General features: G+C 43.5%; 1 protein-coding gene across 1 annotated transcript in view; it reads right to left on the bottom strand.

The window, feature by feature from the left end:
- MAMDC4 (MAM domain containing 4) overlaps positions 1–20,026 on the bottom strand; it is a 123,686-nt gene that overhangs the window by 24,652 nt on the left and 79,008 nt on the right. Inside the window, exons 21-25 of the mRNA XM_077477051.1 lie at positions 12,103–12,240; positions 8,689–8,822; positions 7,837–7,927; positions 7,603–7,752; positions 855–989 (exon numbers count right to left, since the gene is read on the bottom strand). Coding sequence (XP_077333177.1) covers positions 855–989; positions 7,603–7,752; positions 7,837–7,927; positions 8,689–8,822; positions 12,103–12,240 — 648 coding nt within the window. The remainder of the gene's footprint in view (positions 1–854; positions 990–7,602; positions 7,753–7,836; positions 7,928–8,688; positions 8,823–12,102; positions 12,241–20,026) is intronic.

Genomic DNA, 20,026 nt, shown 5'->3' with positions numbered 1-20,026 from the left:
CCTCTGGGGTTGGTCGCAGGGGTTGGGCCACCCCCGGAATGACTGCAAGTAGCCTATGGAACATGGCCTTTTTTTTCTTTCCATTTTGAATTTATTATCCTTCGGTATTATACCAATTGTTTAACAACAGTTCTGTTAGTATTCCTTTTGGATCCCTCTGTAATACCTGATCATTCTTTAGCCCCTGCGCTGCCGATCTATATGCTTCCTTTTGATTTCTTACATTGTGTCATAAATCAATAAATACATTGAAACAGAAACAGAAAACTAGAGCAGCTGTGCATAACAACTAATCGGCCTCTAGCTTAAGACCCCTTTCACACTGACAGCACCTGCCATTAGCGCTAAAGCGCAGCTCGTTTTAGCGGTGCTATAGCTCTCTATTAGCGGTGCTTTTCGGCTACTAGCGGGGCAGTTTTAACACCAAAAAAGGGTTAACTCCCATTTTGCAGTGCTTTGGAAGCACTGCCCATTCATTGCAATGGGCAGGGCGTTTTGGGGGAGATAAATACAGCGCTCCCAACCCACCCCAAAGATGCTGCTTGCAAGACTTTTGGTAACATCCCGCAAGCGCACCGCCCCAGTGTGAAAAGTCACACTGCAGTGAATGGGAGGCGGTTTTCAGGCACTTAGCAGAGGCGAAGTCTAACGGAACAATCTGATGATAGAAGCTGACTGATTGTCATGCACAGCTGCTCCAGACAGATTCTGTCTGCTCCGGTTTTGATAAATGTCCCCCCAGTATATTTTTCTACTATGTGCAACTGATACTTGAGTAGCATGTTAACAGCAAAAAACTGCAAACTGGTGGCAGGTATACTGAAACAATGTCCTGGACATGTTGCATCACTTACGGAGATGGTCCTGGGAGTCCGTACGATACCAGAAACTAAAACAGGATCCGGTGGTAGCTGGCAGATGCTCACTGATCAGCCAGGCCGAGGTTCCCTCTGTGTGCATTGCACCAGTGTCCACAAAAGCATAGTGTCCTGTAGGAGACAATAAATGATAAACTACAGCATAATCAGATGTATCAAATTCAAATGACAGCATGCTCCAATGAATAGGATAATCCTATAAAATGCCACAGTATAGTCCCAGGGTTACAAACAAGATAGGGTCTGTAGGTTTGTTCTTAAATTGAATCTGTTTGTAAGTCGGAACAGGTGTAGCTCCAGCCAAAAAAATATTTTTAAGCTTTTTGGATAGCATAGGGAAGGGCCAACAGCCCTGTAATGTTTGTTTTGCTGTCTGTGCTCCTGTTCAGAAGATTTCACCTCACTTTCTGTCCTAATGACAATTGGATTTTGAAAATCTTGGGTTGTTGTGGAAACAAGCCTTGGTGATAAAGCATCAGTGGAGGTACAAATAAATTTACAGGAGTGAATTTCCCTTCCTAGGGGGAGATTTCCTCTCACTTCCTGTTGTCTCCCCCCATTTGTAAGTAGTAGTCGTTTGTAAGTCAGATGTATGTAACTAGGGGACCGCCTGTACTTCTACTGATGGCCACGCTTAAAGTATAATAACTAAGCCCCTGTTCACATCGGTGCGACTTGTCATGCGATGTGATAGTTCAATGTCCCACCCTATTGTTGGCAATAGAATTGTTCAAATCTGTGCTGCACAGATTTGGGAAAAAAAGGTTCCTGTGCTATTTTTTGCGATTTCAGGTACGACTTCCATACACATCTGTGCATGAAGTTGCACAGATGTCAGGCAAGTCACACCTGAAATTGTACTGACTTGCAGCTTTGAAATCGTACTACTCCAAGTGAAGTATCACGATTTCATAGTTGCATTCAGTGTAAACCAGGGCTAAAGGCAAAACCTTTTTTAAGTTGTGGATAGAATGGACAGAGCTTAGAACATCTGTTTTTATTGGTGTCTGTGCCCCCGTTAGGAAGATTCACCCTCTCTACTTGTCCAGTTTATGGTTATACAAAGTGAAATAAAATTCCAAATTTTGGGTTGCCCCCAAAAAAGGAATAGGGAGGAAATCTTCCTATGGAGACACTAGTTCTGGTGACCCTGGTGTTTTGGCTATACGTAAAGTAAAAGGAAATATCCCTAATGGGACACAGATGGCAAAACAAAAACCTGGCATGTGTTCTAACTCTCTTGGGCTGCTTTCACATGGATGTGGTTTTCTTCCGCTTTTGCGATAAAAAAAAAAAAGCAACAGAAAACATGATCTCATGTAATCCTATGGAACTCTTTACACTGATCTGTTTGGCTCCTATTTTATCCTATTTCCACTAGATCAAACTGTACTCCCGCTGATTCACTCTAACTCTAAACTGAAATTCGCTACCTCTTTTAGATATCTAGGTGTTATAGTTCAGTTACCACTATCCTTGTATATTGCCAATAATCTATGCCCCCTACTGCTACAACTACATACACAAACCAAACAGTGGAAAGACCTGCCCCTGGATCTAATGGGGAGAGCCAATGTCCTTAAAATGATTTACTTACCTAAACTATTGTATGTTATTGCTAATTCACCTTGCAAAATTCCCAAATCAATTTTTAGAAGCATTTACTCCATCTGTATTGCGTTCCTTTGGAACTAGCAGTCCCCTAGAGTGGTGCTGGAAACTCTGCACTTCCCCTCGCAGGTCTGGCATTCCCTAACTTCTACCTTTACTACCTAGCATTCCAGCTGGTTAACATTCATAATTGGCTCCACCCTAACTCTGATAATGCCTGCACCACTACTGAGGGAGCCAAAGTTTCCTCATTTGAGATACTCCACAACATTGTCTATAGGTGATGCACACCACCTGGCCCGGGCATATCGCTAATCCAAACCTCCCTCTCCTTATCCTGAATGGTAGTTGCGAAAATGTCTACCGATTCATGGCAGACCTCCTCCAACAGTCCCTTGTGGTTAAACCCTAACCTTAAGGAGTTATGTTCTATACCTGACGCCATCAGATGGACAGCAAAGGGAGTGAAATAACTGTCATCTATATACCCCCCCCCCCCCCCGTGTTTTAAATCCTTTTCTTAACCACAGACAGATTTTGACATACCTATTTTACTATTACCAACTCAGGCATGCTATACATACTCAGTTTGGTTCTCTGCTCATTCCTATTAAGACACCTGACCTGGAAAAACTTCTGAGACCTGGACCAGACAAAACTTATATCCACGTATTACTCCACTCTCACGATGGGCACCAACCCTAGGTTTTGGAGGGTCCAAGAGAGGTGGGCCTCCTTTGATATCTCTATCACAGAAGAGGAGTGGTCTGAGTTCCGTGATCCGTTCAAAACCTCTGTTATCTCCTCGAGGGACAGCGTGATTCAACTAAAAATGTTACATAATTCACACCTCACCCCTGCCAGACTGTATAAAATGGTACTATCCCCCTCTGCTGACTGTTTCCGCAGTTGTGGACAAACTGCTGATTTTCTCCACTGCTTTTGGACTTGTCCACTGGTACACAACTTCTGGGTTGACATAGGCTCCTTCATATGTTCTGCACTGGGTTTGCCAAATATAGTGCACCCTAAAAACTGTCTGATGGGTGTATTTGGTGACCTTGCTGTCCAGCCGCAGGCTAAGAGACTACCATCCTCTTTTTCTATGCGAGGAAGGCCCTCCTTCTGATGTAGAAGGGGTCAGAGACCAACGCAGAATATGTGTCTGAAACTTGTCAATGATTCCCTGCCTATATATATATATATATATATATATATATATATATATATATATATATATATATATATATATATATATATATATACACTTACCTTTGACATCCATAATTTAAACAAAATATGGGGCAGATCCCTGGTTAGCACACCGACCCTCTCCTCTGTACTACCATGACAGGGGTTCACCTTGTGAGTGTTGTATTAAACAGGAACAGGATGTTTAAAAACCATGTTGCTTACTCCTCTGTTGATGGTTATGTCCACTGGTAGATGTAATATCTAGTTTATTATTGCACACTGCCTGGATTTTTATGATATGCTGGATTAGGAGCATTCTGTCATCTGTATAGTTTTTGTTTGTGCCTTTTTGTTTTAAGTCTATGTTGTAAAACTGCAATAAAAATATCTTTAACTATATGCTGACCGCCGGTGTTCTGGCAGATAGTGTCCTGCCATCATATAGTGTCCGCCCCGTACTGCGCATGCAGGCAGAAGAAGCTTTGGAAAATCTCAAAAGATGAACGGCGCCTGTGACGTGAGTGGAGGTGGTAGCCCCACCATCCAAGCGGACATAGGGCTGGGGAAATTTGAGGGCCCCTCGCCACGCTTCGGGCTTGGCTCTTTTATATTCCAACTCTATGTCCACTTGGATGGTGGGGACAGAACCTGGACTCACGGTGCAGGCGCCGTTCATCTTGGGGTATTTTCAGAATCTGTGTGTGCTGTATACTGCGCATACGCAGTACACAGTGGACACTATCCGATGGGGGACCATATATGATAGGACACCGGCCGTCAAATGACAGGCAGGCGGCACACCTATTGCGGCGGGTGGCCGTTCCCGGAAACACTGCTCGTCACCAACGCTGGTAAACAGCCATTGGCTGGCTGTTTACCCACGTAATCGGCTGTGATCCTTTCACAGCCAATCCCTAAATGTAAACAAACCGTGGTAACGAGATGTTACTGGGTTCTCCTCCTCACACACCAATCGTGGATTGCCGCAACATCTCATTACCGCTTACAGTACACATCGAGCACAATGATTGCCCCCTCCCCCAATAAAGAGGACCTGTCACCACCCACTATAGTACCTGTCACTTACAGTCCATCAAAGTACCCAAGTACCTGTCACAGTCCATCCGAGTACCCGTCACAGTCCATCCGAGTACCCGTCACAGTCCATCCGAGTACCCGTCACAGTCCATCCGAGTACCCGTCACAGTCCATCCGAGTACCCGTCACAGTCCATCCGAGTACCCGTCACAGTCCATCCGAGTACCCAAGTACCTGTCACAGCCCATCAAAGTCCCCGAATACCTGTCACAGCCCATCAGAGTACCCGAGTACCTGTCACAGTCCATCCAAGTACCTGTCACCAGGCCATCAGAGTACCCCAGTACCTGTCACCAGGCCATCAGTGTACTCAAGTACTTGTCACCAGGCCATCAGAGTACTCAAGTACCTGTCACCAGCCCATCAGAGAACCTGTCACCAGGCCATCAGAGTACCCGAGTACCTGTCTCCAGCCCATCAGAGTACCAGAATACCGATCTGCAGCCCATCAGAGTACCCGAGTACCTATTTGCAGCCCATGCCTCATAGAATATACATTGGGGTGTTTGCTTTCCAAAATGGGGTCATTTTGGGGGTAATTCCATTGTCCTGGTGCTCCAGGACCTTCAAAAGTGTGATGGGTAGGAATGAAATGAGATGTGTCGTTTATGCTCCTAGAACGCTTGAAGGTACTACTTCAATGTTCAGCATCTCTATGTGGCCAGACTGTGTAAAAGTCCTACACATGGGGTATCGCCATACTCGGGAGGAGTAGCAGAATGTGTTTTGGGGTGTCATTTTTGCTATATACATGCTATGTGTTAGAAATATCTTATAAATTGACCACTTTGTGTAAAAAAAAATGCGTTTTCGTTTTTTTTTACACATTTTCCCCAAAAAAAAATGAACCGTTCAAAGGACAGATTATACGTTGGGGTGTTAGCGTTTCAAAATGGGGTCATTTTATGGGCAATTCCATTGTCCTGGTACTCCAGGGCTTTCAAAAGTGTAATAGGTGGCTGTGACATGAGATGCGTCATTTTTGCTCGTAGAACGTCTGAAAGTGTCACTTCAATGTTGGTGCTCTGTATGTGGTGATGCTGTGTAAAAGTCTCACACATGTGGTATCGCCATACTCGGGAAGAGTAGCAGAATGCATTTTGGGGTGTAATTTGTTGTATGCATATGCTGTGTGTGAGAAATAACCTGATAATATGACAATTTTGTAAGTGCACTTTATTGAGGTGGTTAAAAAAAAGAGAAAAAAAAAATGCACCTCCCTATTAAAATGCATAGAAAATGTGCTAAAACACACCCACAGTTGCATTTTTGATGCGGTTTATGAGTCACATGTCCTGTGAAAAATGTATACAAACGTATATGCATTTTTACTGCATTTTTTCTACGGATCAGCATGAAAATGCCCTTACTCTTCTTTTGCTTTTTTTAAATAAATAACTTGATGTCAGCAGCTACAAAGACACTTACCTTGAACTAGCCGATCCTAGCGGAATGAGAAAGGGTGCCTGTCAAAACCAGGTACCCGCTCCCGGTGGTAGTGAGAGCTTAAATGGAAGTTAAAGTTCCACTTTAAGTTCAACTTTAACTAATTCTAGCATTCTGTAGGGGATTACTATAATTGTAAATTATATTTACATGGGGGATTTTTTTTACAGTGCCTTGTAAAAGTATTCATACCCCTTGACATTTTCCACATTTTGTCACAGAGCTACAATGGAATGGTTTACATCGAAACATATTCATGTGTTAGAATGACCCAGTCAAAATGCAGATCTAAATCCAATTGAGAATCTGTGGCAAGACTTGAAAATTGCTGTTCACAGACACTCTCCATCCAATCCGACAGAGCTTGAGCTATTTTGCAAAGAAGAATGGGCAAAAATGTCACTCTCTAGATGTGCCAAGATGGTAGAGACATCACCAAAAAGTCTTGCAGTTGTAATTACAGCGAAAAAGGCGGTTCTACAAAGTATTGACTCAGGGGACTGAATACAAATGCACGACATACTTTTCACATATTTGTAAAAAATTTGAAAACCATTTATCATTTTCCTTCCACTTCTCAATTATGTGCCACTTTGTGTTGGTCTATCAAATAAAATACCAATAAAATACATTTACGTGTTTGGTGGTAACATGACAAAAGTTAGAAAATTTCAAGGAGTATGAATATAGGCGTATAAGGCACTGTATGTAAACTTCTTACAACCCCACAGTATTTTAATGCCCAGAATTAACCGTACTATAGAATAGAGTAGTCAATGGGTAGTTGATATCCAAGTGAAAAAGTCAATAATTGTGTATAGGTGAAGGTGGCAAGGACCTGGCTATAGGCATTAATCAACTATGGCAAAGGCATATAACATTCCACAATTAGTAAATGTTTCATGCATCTTCCTCTTATAGTTTGTCTGTCAAGTCCTGTCCACTTTTCCCCAAGATGCTGTGGCAGATTCAGGACATCCTCTACCGTGGTATTTTGTAGGGTAAGTGAACAATCTGACATTCTGCTGACAAGACACTCTGGTCCATACAAATGCCCCAGGGTGACCCTAAAGAAAATCAGCACTGAAAGAAATCTGGGGAGTGCCATTTCTGTCATCCTGAAAATGTTGGCTGGCCCTGCCACCAATACAGATTTGCTGAACACGAACACTCACCCAGGTTAAAAGTCAGTGAGAAGTCAGAACTGCTGATCTGCATACTTTGGGTTCCTGAGTCGAATTACTGTAGCCATTGGGCCAGCATTATAGCCAGGAAACTGGCAACTGGGAAACAAAGCTCACCAGTGCCAGCTCCTATATTTCACATAGTACAGGTTTACTACAATTGGTCTATAGAACATATAGGGTTTTCCTACCTTCTGGTGTGCCAGGACTGTGGTCTTTCTCTGGAGCCAAGATTGGTCTTTCTAGAGCTTTTCCATATGTCCAGTCCCAATCATAAGTGTCCATTAAGGGGATCCGAACATTGGTCCAAGCACATGATCCCCATTCAAAGTCACATGACACTGCAGGAGAAAGGGGGTAAATCCACTGACTCCATAGCTATTAAAAGCTGTAGGTTTTACTAAAATTGAGGGCTTGTTTAATACCTGCTTCATGACAACGGTGATGTCTTATGTGAATATCATCCACAGCAATATAAGAACGATCTCCACCAGCCCCCACTACTTCAAACAACAGCTGCATGGAGAAAAGAGAGAGTTAGTACCAGCAGAACAAAGGATAATGATGATACGTAAAGCATATGATCCCATATTAAAGTGGCGGTAAACTCCACTTTTGAACTTGTACCTACAGGTAAGCCTTACCTGTAGATACAGTGAAAATCACCTAAACGCGGCACATGTACTCTGAAGGGACGGCATCCCCGTGAGCTCACCCATGCGCAAGAGTGACATCACCAAAGCCCTGGCTACTCGTACAGCCAGAGCCTGTGAACCCGGAAGGAAGACCAGATGAAGAGGGCCGCGCTGGGGATCTGTGACAGCGCTGCATGTGAGGAATCTGCTTTACAGGTAAGTCTGTCATAATGTGCTAGTATGTGGTGCAAACTCGTACATTATAACTTAACCATGCAGGGGCACCTTATTTTTATTTTAGTGGTGATTTACTACTGTTTTAACCAATCAAATGAAACCTTATTGTGGTCAGATCAGTAAAAGATAGACATGCTGCTATGAAGCACTGAATTTTGCACATGGAGTAAACCATGCCTGTATTGTCATCACTCCTTGTCTGCAGTTATAGTGCAGACTGGAGAGAAGATGAATGTAAACAGAACAGTGTTTACAGCTCTCGGCATGGGTATGAAAAAAAAGAAAAAAGAAAGACATTATAAATGCAAACCTTCTTAGTATCCCTGTATATTTGCAAATAACATAGATTTTTTAAAAGCATAGTTTATCAGCAGTAATATATTCAATTCATGGGATTAGTCTTACCACCCAGGGTCTCTCAGACTGGAGTGCCAGACTTTTGTGGTGCCAGCTTTCTTGATGTTTCCCACTGATACTCAGTAACTGTCTCTTAACTTTCTTCTTTCCATTATCCTCTTCAATTAACACATTCAGTGTTCCTGTCAAAAGCATAGCAGCATTTATTGCATCATGTCAGAGCAAACCTACTGATAATAAAAAAAAAAGGGGGGGGGACAGACATTTTTAAAGCCGTAGTAAAGTCTACATTTAAAAAAATAAATAAAACCAGAACAGATCCCCCGGCAGTCTTAAGCCATAATGTAATAGTATGCACTACATACTAGTACATTATGACAAACGTACCTACAAATGCAGCCCTCCAGCGATGCGCTCTCACCTCTCTCCCTTGTCCCCGGCTGCTTCTTTGCCCGGTCTTTCTTCCGGGTTTGCGATCTTTAGCCGATTGATTGGCTGTGCCGGGGCCATGACACTCCCTTGCATTTGTATGGGAGTCACAGCGCAGCAGTACACAGAGCGGGAAATAAATGTGGTCTGAGCTGCGCATGTGCGTCTCAGATCACATTACTCGCTGACAGGCAGCGGGGGAGGTTTATGACAGAAGAGACTTCTAGGGTCTCTTTCGTTATAAAAAAAACCCTGAATGTCCGTGATTTTTACAATAACTGACTTTATTAGCACTTTTAAGTGTAATTTTTTTATTAGGAAACAAAAACATTTTGTTACTTTTTAGATTTTTTTTTTGAAGAAAACTGGTTGTTATTGCATCAGTCTATTCTTATAAGGAAAACAATGGAGAATAGCAGTTTTCTCTAGAATATAACCACAAAGAACTGAACAGCGGCATTTCCTAGACTATAACCCAGAATATACAACTGCTCATCCTATACGGTTAATCATTTTTTTTATTTTTTTTCAACCAGCCAAGAGATTCCCTTATCTCCCCAACCGGGACATTGTATTCTGACTAGGGCTGCAGTGATACCACTTTTTTAAGACCAAGTACAAGTACCGATACTTTTTTTTCCCCCAAGTACTCACCGATACCAATTACTGATACTTTTTTTGTGACAGTGGCACTAATATGCAGTGCTGATGAGGCAGCACTGAACACCACTGATAAGGAGGCACTAATGTGCGGCACTGATGAGGCGTAGACTGTGTCAGTTTTTTTTCTTTTTACAATTTTATTTATCTTTATTATTTTTTTACTATATATATATATAGTAAAAAAATAATAAAGATAAATAAAAAAAATATATATATATATATATATATATATATATATATAGTAAAAAAATAATAAAGATAAATAAAAAAAAAAAAAAAAAAAATATATATATATATATATATATATATATATATATATATATATATATATATATATATCCTTTAAATATTTAATACACTTCTTTCTTTTTTTCATTATTTTTTTTTTTTATTAGCCCTGTTGGGGGGGGGGGGGGGGGGCAGGGCTTTGGTGAGATATCCAGGGTCTAAACAGAACCCTGACATCTCCTTTTTGAGACAGAGAAAGGGACTGAGGACACAGATTCTCCAGTCCCTTTCTCATCAGCTTCAGCATTGACGATAATGAACAGGAGACAGAGGCTCCTGTCCATTCATAACTGAAGCATCATAAACACAGTACGATGCTCGGTTATGAATGGACAGAGTCAGTGGTCACTGACTCTGTTGATTCTGAAAAGGAAGGAATTGGTAAATGACATGACATCTATTGCGCACAGTCTCCTCCAAATTTCTTTTTATTTTTGCTGCTGCAATCTGAGTTCCTGTTAGCGGGTGGCTATGTTCTTTCTCTATAATCCCACTGTATATAAAAATGTAGCCACCCTCTCTTGCTCTTTCCTGAGATGGACTATGTGATTTGTATTGTGCATAGAGCAGTGCACATGACCACAACCAATCAAACCAGATTGCTGTTTCCAAATAAATGGAAATGAGGGGGGAACCAGAGGTTTGAGAGCTCACAGAAGACATTACAAGGAGGCAGAAAAATACAGCAAGAAACAATTTTATAAAGAAATAGATTACAGGGCCATTCAGTAGTGGATATGTATGGACTGTTTTTGGAGAATAAGCATATTGTTTAGTCACGTAATACTTTATAAGTACTGTATATTGCAGCAACAATATAATACTAAAATCAATTAGCGCAACTACAATATACATACAGATCCTGGCTCAAATTTATGAAATAATAATAATGCTGCCAGCTGACACTAATTAAGTGAAATCACAACACTTATTAATTACTCCATTTATATATTGTAGCAACAGGCTTATAGGAACAATGTGGAACATGACTAGTCTATGCTGCTTACAGAGTACACAGACCCCTATCTAGGCTCCAGGACAGGGGTGCTCAACCTTTTGAATAGCGAGGGCCACTTAAAAGATTTGGTAGCCGATCGCTGGCCACATTAAAAAATGGCTCAACATTTTTTATTTTTTTGTTTGAAAAATAAGATTTTCCTCCTGTAGCAGCTAAATGACGACGGGACGGAGAGGAGGAGAAGCCAATTTTTCAGCAGTTGCAGGAGGAAAATGGAGAGGATCGGTTAATGTATATGTCGCCCCTCTTGTTTAAATGTAAAACAGAATGAAAGGGATGCCTCCTAGAGCATGGGGCAGGGTTGCCATTGTGACCCCTGAAGCTACATCATTGGTTGGGGGGTGTAGTAAAAACATGTCTCAACTATAGGGTTTTAATGTTCCCCCCAAACCGCAATGAGCCCTTACTGTCCTGAGCCCCCCTATAAGGCTGCTGTCACACTGATTTGCAGTGCACCTGCATCTTTCCTGGGAGTTAGCTACTCTTTTCCATAGACTTCTATTATATCTTGTGGGTATGGTGCACTTTTTGAAAGCACACCAAAACTCCTGCATTAAGTTTGAGGTCGAGGGCCACATCAGAGGGCTTGAAGGGCCACATCAGAGGGCTTGAAGGGCCACATGTGGCCCACGGGCCATAGGATGAGCACCCCTGCTCTAGGATGTATTTTACTCAAGCCTTCAAAGTCAGGAAAGAATAGAAAATTGTAGATTTGTCATTTGGCTTTGACTCTGACTTGAACCATATGTAAATGCTTATATATACCGAGTCTTGGGTTGAATGAAGCCAACAAATTAAATTCATACTACTACAGTCTGTATTGAAGGGCTTTGGACTTGTGTCAATGACATCAGTTTAAAGCACGTCTGAGATCATTCAGAATTCACTGACAGGTGCGCTTGACCATCAGTTGGTCACCTTTTGAGCAGCCTCAAGCAGGTTTTGCATTCCCTTCTGTGGTGATGCAAAATCTGCTTAAATCGAACAAAAGCCTGTTGACACAGGTCTTATGTGTAACCCAGGAAAGTCAATGTGAGCCATTACCGCCCCCCATCGTCACTTACCTGGCTGTTCTCCTCCTAGCTGATACCAGAAGTTCAGACACGCTTCATCTGGTTGGGCACCATAGCTACCTGATTTCAAAACTGCAGTCTTTTTCTGGGGCAGGGAGGAAGAGCTGGTATCAATCACCATATAATGTCCTGAGGAAAGGAAAATAATAACAGTTACAAGAATAAACCATAATGAAGAGGCACATTGGAGGAAAGGTACTTACTGTTACCAAGCATCTATTGCCGACCTAATTAATATAGGATCTAACGAAGGATAAACATGACTACTGGATACTCAGTGGACTCATCACTCTGTATACTGTAAGGAACCATTCATAACGTGTCCATTCTAATAAGAAGTAACCTTTCCCATCCACAGCTTATCCATGCTTACAGTAAGGTGCCCTGTACATGTTACAATGTTGAACCCTTCCTTTTTACATTGTTGCCACTTACACAGCAAGCCAGGTATAGAATCCTTACTTTCCACAACTTAAAGAGACCCTGACACCCAATCAATCTTCTTTTAACAGTATATATGTGTTTATCATATACACAGTATATGTGTGGTTTACCTGGTCAAACCTCCGTAGACATCCAAAAGCCCTAAGACTGCTGCTGGGCACCGCCATCTTAGATGTGACGTCAGCAGACTCAGAGCTGTCACTCTATTGTATTGCTCTTTGCTCCTGCCCAGCAGCTACATAATCGGCTATGAAGAGTGTGAAGATGTTGAGGAGCTGGGCCAGCAAAGAGAAAAATGATTTACTCCCAGAAGAGGAGAAAGGTGTGACATGCAAGGAGGGAGAATGTTGTGCTTGGGAACGGAATCTTCCTGGAGAAGTCAAGTTTGCTAGCATGTTCAAAGGAACATTGCAAGTGACTAAAAATGCCTACGGAAAGATAAAATGCTGCAAGCAAACAAAAAAAAAACTTGATTTTTCCTGTGCATTTTTTTTTTAAGGTTGGTGACAGGCAGGGCTTTTTTTCTCAGAGAAAAAGTGCCGCCTCCTAGGTCACACCGATAGAACCACCCCTGTAGAGAACATAAAACCAAGTACATCAAAGAGACAGTCCTGTAGACAGCCACAGTCAAGTACATCAAAGAGACAGCCTAGTCCAGTCCACCAAAGAGACAGCCCAGTTGACCAAAGAGACAACCTAGTTCACCAAAGAGACAGCACAGCAAAGACAGAGCAGCCCAGTCCAACAGAGACATAGCCCTGTCCAGTTCAGCAAAGAGACAGGCCAAACCAGTCCACAAAAGAGACAGCCCAGTCCACAAAAGAGACAGCCCAGTCCACCAAAGAGACACTCTAGCAAAGAGACCATGCAGCCCAGTCCAGAAAAGAGACAGGCCAGTCCAGCAAAGAGACGAGCCCAGTCCAGCAAAGAGACGAGCCCAGTCCAGCAAAGAGACGAGCCCAGCCCAGCAAAGAGAAACGAGCAGCTCAACCCCATTGTTATTTTGTTAACAACCAGAAAACTTGTTTTCACACAGTGAGGAGGACAGCCTGGATACCTTTCCACACCATCTGCGCCACAGCTCGCTCTCATAGTCACACACGAGCTTCCGGTCAGTCTGCACTAAGAGGCAGGGCGGAGTGCAGATCACTTCACCTTATGCTCTCACAAGCTGCAGCCATTTGATCCCTTGGCAGCTGCCAGTGTTTGTTCATTATAATGAATTTGTCAATAATCCATCATTGTGCTAGACTTTATCTGTTGTTTTTTTTTTAAATCTTTGAGATGTTATGGGAAAGCAAAAGATGTTGTTGTTCACTTTAATAACACAAGCGGGATTACTAGGATACACCACACAGCCTTGGGGTTTGTTATATTATCTCCAGTCTTGTCCTAGGTGTTCGCTGTCAGGTTGCTGCACATTTCTTCCTTTTATAATCCCCTCTTTTTTTTTTCTGAGGAAGGCCAGTGTGGACGCACTAGTACGGCTACCCAGGCCACGCGCTGTCTGCCGTTCGTCAGCTGCTCGCGGCCATCCGGGACGCAGCGGTAGCGGCATCCTGCACTGCGCATGCGCGGGGGAGTCGCGCTGGACCTCTACTACGCCACGACGCAGCCCTGTCCCCCGGCGCATGCGCGGAGCGACCAATCCAGCTGACGTCAGGCACGCTGACGTCGGCTGGATGGGATGTATAAAGAATATAAAGGATGTATGGGATGTATAAAAACACCACGCCATGAGCCACGTGCAAGCTTTCAGCATGCATATTGACTCCTGACGCATTCCTTTTTTCTGGATTACAATATTGGGATTGTACCCACCGCTCTATGAGGACTTTTTGCGCAGCCCAGTAGTAGTAAAGCTAGGATACCTTAAAAGGGGCCTTTTGATGGTCTCTTCAATATCTGTAGGTCACTCTGTTTATGTTGGCCAGCGTTTCCTCTGAAATATTTATTTTACACGCTTATTTTGTAGCTACTGGATACATCCTCGCTAGTGTATTTCTGCACAGTATTGGCTACCTCTGAATTTTTGGTTTGATGTTTTTGGGGGCTATATCAAGAGTGATTTTCCTCTGTGAATCCATCTGGAAGGTTGATGATATAGCAGCGACTTGGTAGTGCATGCTGGACAAGCTTGAGTGTATATCAATACTTAGAGTGGTGAGTAGGTGACAGAGACACATGTCTAGTTTTAATTAAGTACACTGTTGATGTGACAATTATACGGTAATCTAAAGATGACTTTGTATGTAAAAAATCTTTTTTCTCATCAAACAGACGCTCCTGAGGAAGCAATAGCATTGCGAAACATGTAGAGCATTCACCTGTATTTTTAATGCGATCTCCAGAACCCATGATCATATCTCAGCAATCAATGTCATATACCAGTGGGACTTTGTAATTATATCATTAATAATATCCCACAGGAAGAAGTTTGTGATGATACAATGTTGTCTGATAGGATTAATTCATGGGCCTGTTGAACATACATATTTTTTAATCAGTTTATGTCTTTGGAACTAATGTATTTTTGATATGAATAAATAGATTGTTATACTTTTTTATATATGCCTGAATAGTCCGTGTTTTTCTCCATATATTTCAACTGTTTGTTCATTATAGGCAGCACGCAGCAGGCTAAATAGAGTACACACAGGATATGGGGGAGTGCTCTGGTAGAGGTGTCTCCACGGTTGATCCCTCCGTGGCTGCCAGTGCTTTCTTACAGGCAAGAGTAGCAGGCTATAGTACACACAGAAAACGGGGGAGTTCTCTGGCAGAGGTGCCAGACCTGCGTTCCGCCAGAAAAAAAAAAGCCCTGGTGACAGGGTTGTCTTAAAACTGACTTTGCACATTGTTAGGATACAAATACACAAAATGACCAAGTAATCATAGGTTCACATTAGATAGTGTGAAACCACAGCAAAATCCCTGCAGATTTGGCACTGCATCTAAATCCCATCCTGTCTGTGCGATCCAATTGCGGCGTGTATGTTAAATTAAAGACACCCCGCAATCGGTTTGCAAAATGCAGTGTGATTTGCAGAATCAGATCGCATGGGTGTGAACACCCATGCAATCCGATTCTGGTGCAGACAAAAAAAGGGTCCTACACCAGTTTAGTGCAAATGTGGTGTACTTTGAGCCATACAAAGAAACACAGCATGTAATTCGCACAGGAATCGCATCACATTCTGAACCGCAGCAGTGTGAACCCATCTCAAGTTTTTTTTTTCCTTTTTGCTGCTTGTATCCTGTTTCAGAAATTTCCAGGAGAAATAACAGGCGAGTAAGAAAAAATCCCTCTAAAGTGAGAGGAAATCCCCTCTTCGACAGCTATGATTAGAACAGGGATCCTCAAACTACGGCCCTTGCGGAACTACGCATTCCCATGAGGCATTGTAAAACTCTGACATTCACAGACATGACTAGGCATGATGGTTTCTGAACAACTGGAAGGCCATAGTTTGAAGACCTCTGGATTAGAAGATTTCCCCTCTATTTTTGTTTTGGTGACATATATACCGTATCTCACATTTTTGTAAACATTTTATTATATCTTTTCATGTGACAACACTGAAGAAATGACACTTTTCTACAATGTAAAGTAGTGCGTGTACAGCTTGTATAACGGTGTACATTTGTTGTTCCCTCAAAATAACTCAACACACAGCCATTAATGTCTAAACCGCTGGCAACAAATGTAAATACACCCCTAAGTGAAAATGTGCAAATTGGGCTCAAAGTGTCAATATTTTGTGTAGCCACCATTATTTTCCAGCACTGCCTTAACCCTCTTGGGCATTGAATTCACTAGAGCTTCACAGGTTGTCACTGGAGTCCTCTTCCACTCCTCCATGATGACATCACAGAGCTGGTGGATGTTAGAGATCTTGCGCTCCTCCACCTTTCGTTTAAAGATGCTCCACAGATGCTCAATAGGGTTTAGGTCTGGAGACATGCTTAGCCAGTCCATGACCTTTACCCTCAGCTTCTTTAGCAAGGCAGTGGTCATCTTGGAGGTGTGTTTGGGGTTGTTATCATATTGGAATACTGTCCTCCGGCCCAGTCTCTGAAGGGCAGGGTTAATACTCTGCTTCAGTATGTCACAGTACATGTTTTTGGCATTCATGGTCACCTCAATGAACTGTAGCTTCCCAGTGCCGGGAGCACTCATGCAGCCCCAGACCAGGACACTCCCAACATGCTTGACTGTAAGCAAGACACACTTGTCTTTGAACTCCTCACCTGGTTGCCACCACACACACTTGACACCATCTGAACCAAATAAGTTTATCTTGGTCTCAGCAGACCACAGGACATGGTTCCAGTAACCCATATCCTTAGTCTGCTTGACTTCAGCAAACTGTTTGTGGGCTTTCCGTGCATCATTTTTGGAAGAGGCTTCCTTCTGGGATGACAGCCATTCAGACCAATTTGATGCCTTGTATGGTCTGATCACTGACAGGCTGACCCCCCCCCCCCCCCCAACCCTTCAACCTTTGACGCAATGCTATCAGCACTCATACGTCTATTTCCCAAAGTCAACCTCTGGATATGAAGCTAAGCATGTGCATTCAACTTCTTTGGTCAAACATGGTAAGGCCTGTTCTGAGTGGAACCTGTCCTGCTAAACCACTGTATTGTCTTGGCCACCATGCTGCAGCTCAGTTTTGGGGTCTTGCCAATCTTCTTACAGCCTAGGCCATCTTTAAGTAGAGCAACAATTATTTTTTTCAGATCCTCAGAGAGGTCTTTGCCATAAGGTGCCATGTTGAACTTCCAGTGACCAGTATGAAAGAGTGAGAGCGATAACGCCAAATTTAACACACCTGCTCCCCAGTCACACCTGAGATTGTGTAACACGTGTAGTCACATAACACAGAGGAGGGACTATGGCTAATTGGGCCCAATTTAGACATTTTCACTTAGGGATGTGCTCACTTTTGTTGCCAGCGGTTTAGACATTAAACTGTTGAGTTAATTTGAGGGGACAGCAAATTTACACCGTTATACAAGCTGTACAATCACTACTTTATATTGTAGCAAAGTGTCTATTCTTCAGTGTCGTCAAATGAAAGATATAATAAAATATTTACAAAAATGTGAGGGGATGCTGTGTGTATACACACACTAATAAACACAGTATATACACACACATCTATATATAGTGTGGCAGAGCATTCAACCGCCCAGGGTCTAGAAGGAGGTTGTGACCCAGAATTCTCAACCGGACGACTTGAGGGACTCCAGGGAGCTTGTAACATGAAGAGGAACTGGCCTTTCAGTTTCCTCAGTGTTTTTCAAAGTCCACTTTGCAACCTGGAGCTCAGGGATTTCTGAGAGATCCAGGTGGGATGCCAGCATACTGATTATTCAGGTGTGTGCTGTTTTTTTTTTTAGTAGTAACCTGACCATGATTCTGGGCTCCACCCCGGCAGATAGGAAGTCTGAGTACCAGAAGTCAGGAGGGCTCCACGGGGGAGCCAGTGCAGCAAGAGGCTGCTAGCTGTGTGCATCAAGGTGGTCGGTGAAACAGTCTGTATGAGACAGACAAGGGCCTGGAGGGTAAGGCCAGAGCAGCAGTGCTGCAAGTGAGAGCCAACTAGGCTGAATATTATTTTGTTGATGGAAAAAAAGAATGCTGAAAAACCCTGCGGGGGAAACCTAAGTTTGTTTGCTGAACTTTCTTTGAGGCTGGGTTCACACTGCTGCGGCTAGGAGAACCGGATGTGATTCGCACCGCACTGCAGTGCAAATCACATCCGATCTCTGTGCGATGCGAGTTCAGCCATACAGATAGTATGGCTGAATTCGCATCGCACCCGCCACAAACTCGCACAGGACCCTTTTTTTGGTCCGCAGCAGAATCGGATCGCATGGGTGTTCACACCATGCGATCTGATTCCTGTCCGAGTTTGCAGATCGCACTGCGATATGCGAACTGATCTGGGGGTGTCATTAACGTTTCACTGACACTCCCAGCAGTTTGCATAGGGCAGTGTGAACTGCCGGTGGGAGGCATGCGATGCGGGAACCCACCGCAAATTTGTGGCGTTCCCTCATCGCTTCAGTGTGAACCCAGCCTTAATAAAAATGGGCAAAGCCCTTAAAAAGAAGAACCAACAACAAGTGGCAGTGTCCTTAAAGCTCCACTACATTTGATGCCAGTCCTTCACAATATATATATATATTTATACATATATATATATATATATATAGATATATTAGAGCTGCAACTAACGATTAATTTGTCTGTCGACTAATCTATCGATTATTTCTTCGATTAGTCAACGACTATCCGATTATTATTTTTATTTTTAATGAATCTAGTGTTTGTTTGTTTTTTGATTAGCTAATTCATCCTTTGGATAACCTTGAGAGTATTGTATGGCAGAGTATTGTATGGCAGAGTATTGGCGGGCATTGCATTGCAGGGCAGAGTATTGGCGGGCATTGCATTGCAGGGCAGAGTATTGGCGGGCATTGCATTGCAGGGCAGAGTATTGGCGGGCATTACATTGCAGGGCAGGGCAGGGCAGAGAATGGGCGGGCAGGGCAGGGCATTGCAGGGCAGGGCAGAGTATTGGCGGGCATTGCAGGGCAGAGTATTGCAGGGCATTGCAGGGCAGGGCATTGCAGGGCAGGGCATTGCATTGTAGGGCAGAGCATTGCAGGGCAGGGCAGGGCAGGGCATGGCAGAGTATTGGCGGGCATGGCATTGCAGGGCAGGGCATTGCAGGGCAGAGTATTGCAGGGCAGGGCAGAGTATAGCATAGCATAGTATAGTATAGTATTGCAGGGCAGGGCAGAGTATAGTATAGTATTGCAGGGCAGGGCAGAGTATAGTATAGTATTGCAGGGCAGAGTATAGTATAGTATTGCAGGGCAGGGCAGAGTATAGTATAGTATTGCAGGGCAGGGCAGAGTATAGTATAGTATTGCAGGGCAGGGCAGAGTATAGTATAGTATTGCAGGGCAGGGCAGAGTATAGTATAGTATTGCAGGGCAGGGCAGAGTATAGTATAGTATTGCAGGGCATAGCAGGGCAGGGCAAAGCAGGGCATGGCAGAGCAGGGCAGGGTATGGCAGGGTAGGGTATGGCAGGGCAGGGTATGGTATAGGGCAGGGTATGGCAGGGCAGGGCAGGGTATGGCATGGCAGGGTATGGCATGGCAGGGTATGGCATGGCAGGGTATGGCAGGGTATGGCAGGGTATGGCAGGGCAGGGCAGAGTATAGCATGGCATGGCAGGGCAGAGTATAGCATGGCATGGCAGGGCAGAGTATAGCATGGCATGGCAGGGCAGAGTATAGCATGGCAGAGTAGAGTAGAGCATGGCATGGTAGGGCAGGGCAGAGTAGAGTAGAGTAGAGCATGGCATGGTAGGGCAGGGCAGAGTAGAGCATGGCATGGTAGGGCGGGATGGCTGCATCCATCCGACCTCTCCCCTCCACTGCACAGATCC

This window comes from Lithobates pipiens, unplaced genomic scaffold (assembly GCF_037356315.1).
Source record: "Lithobates pipiens isolate NorthernLeopardFrog02 unplaced genomic scaffold, aLitPip1_a1.2 Scaffold_1, whole genome shotgun sequence".
Classification (NCBI taxonomy): domain Eukaryota; kingdom Metazoa; phylum Chordata; class Amphibia; order Anura; family Ranidae; genus Lithobates; species Lithobates pipiens.
This window is presented reverse-complemented; position numbering and strand designations above follow the sequence as displayed.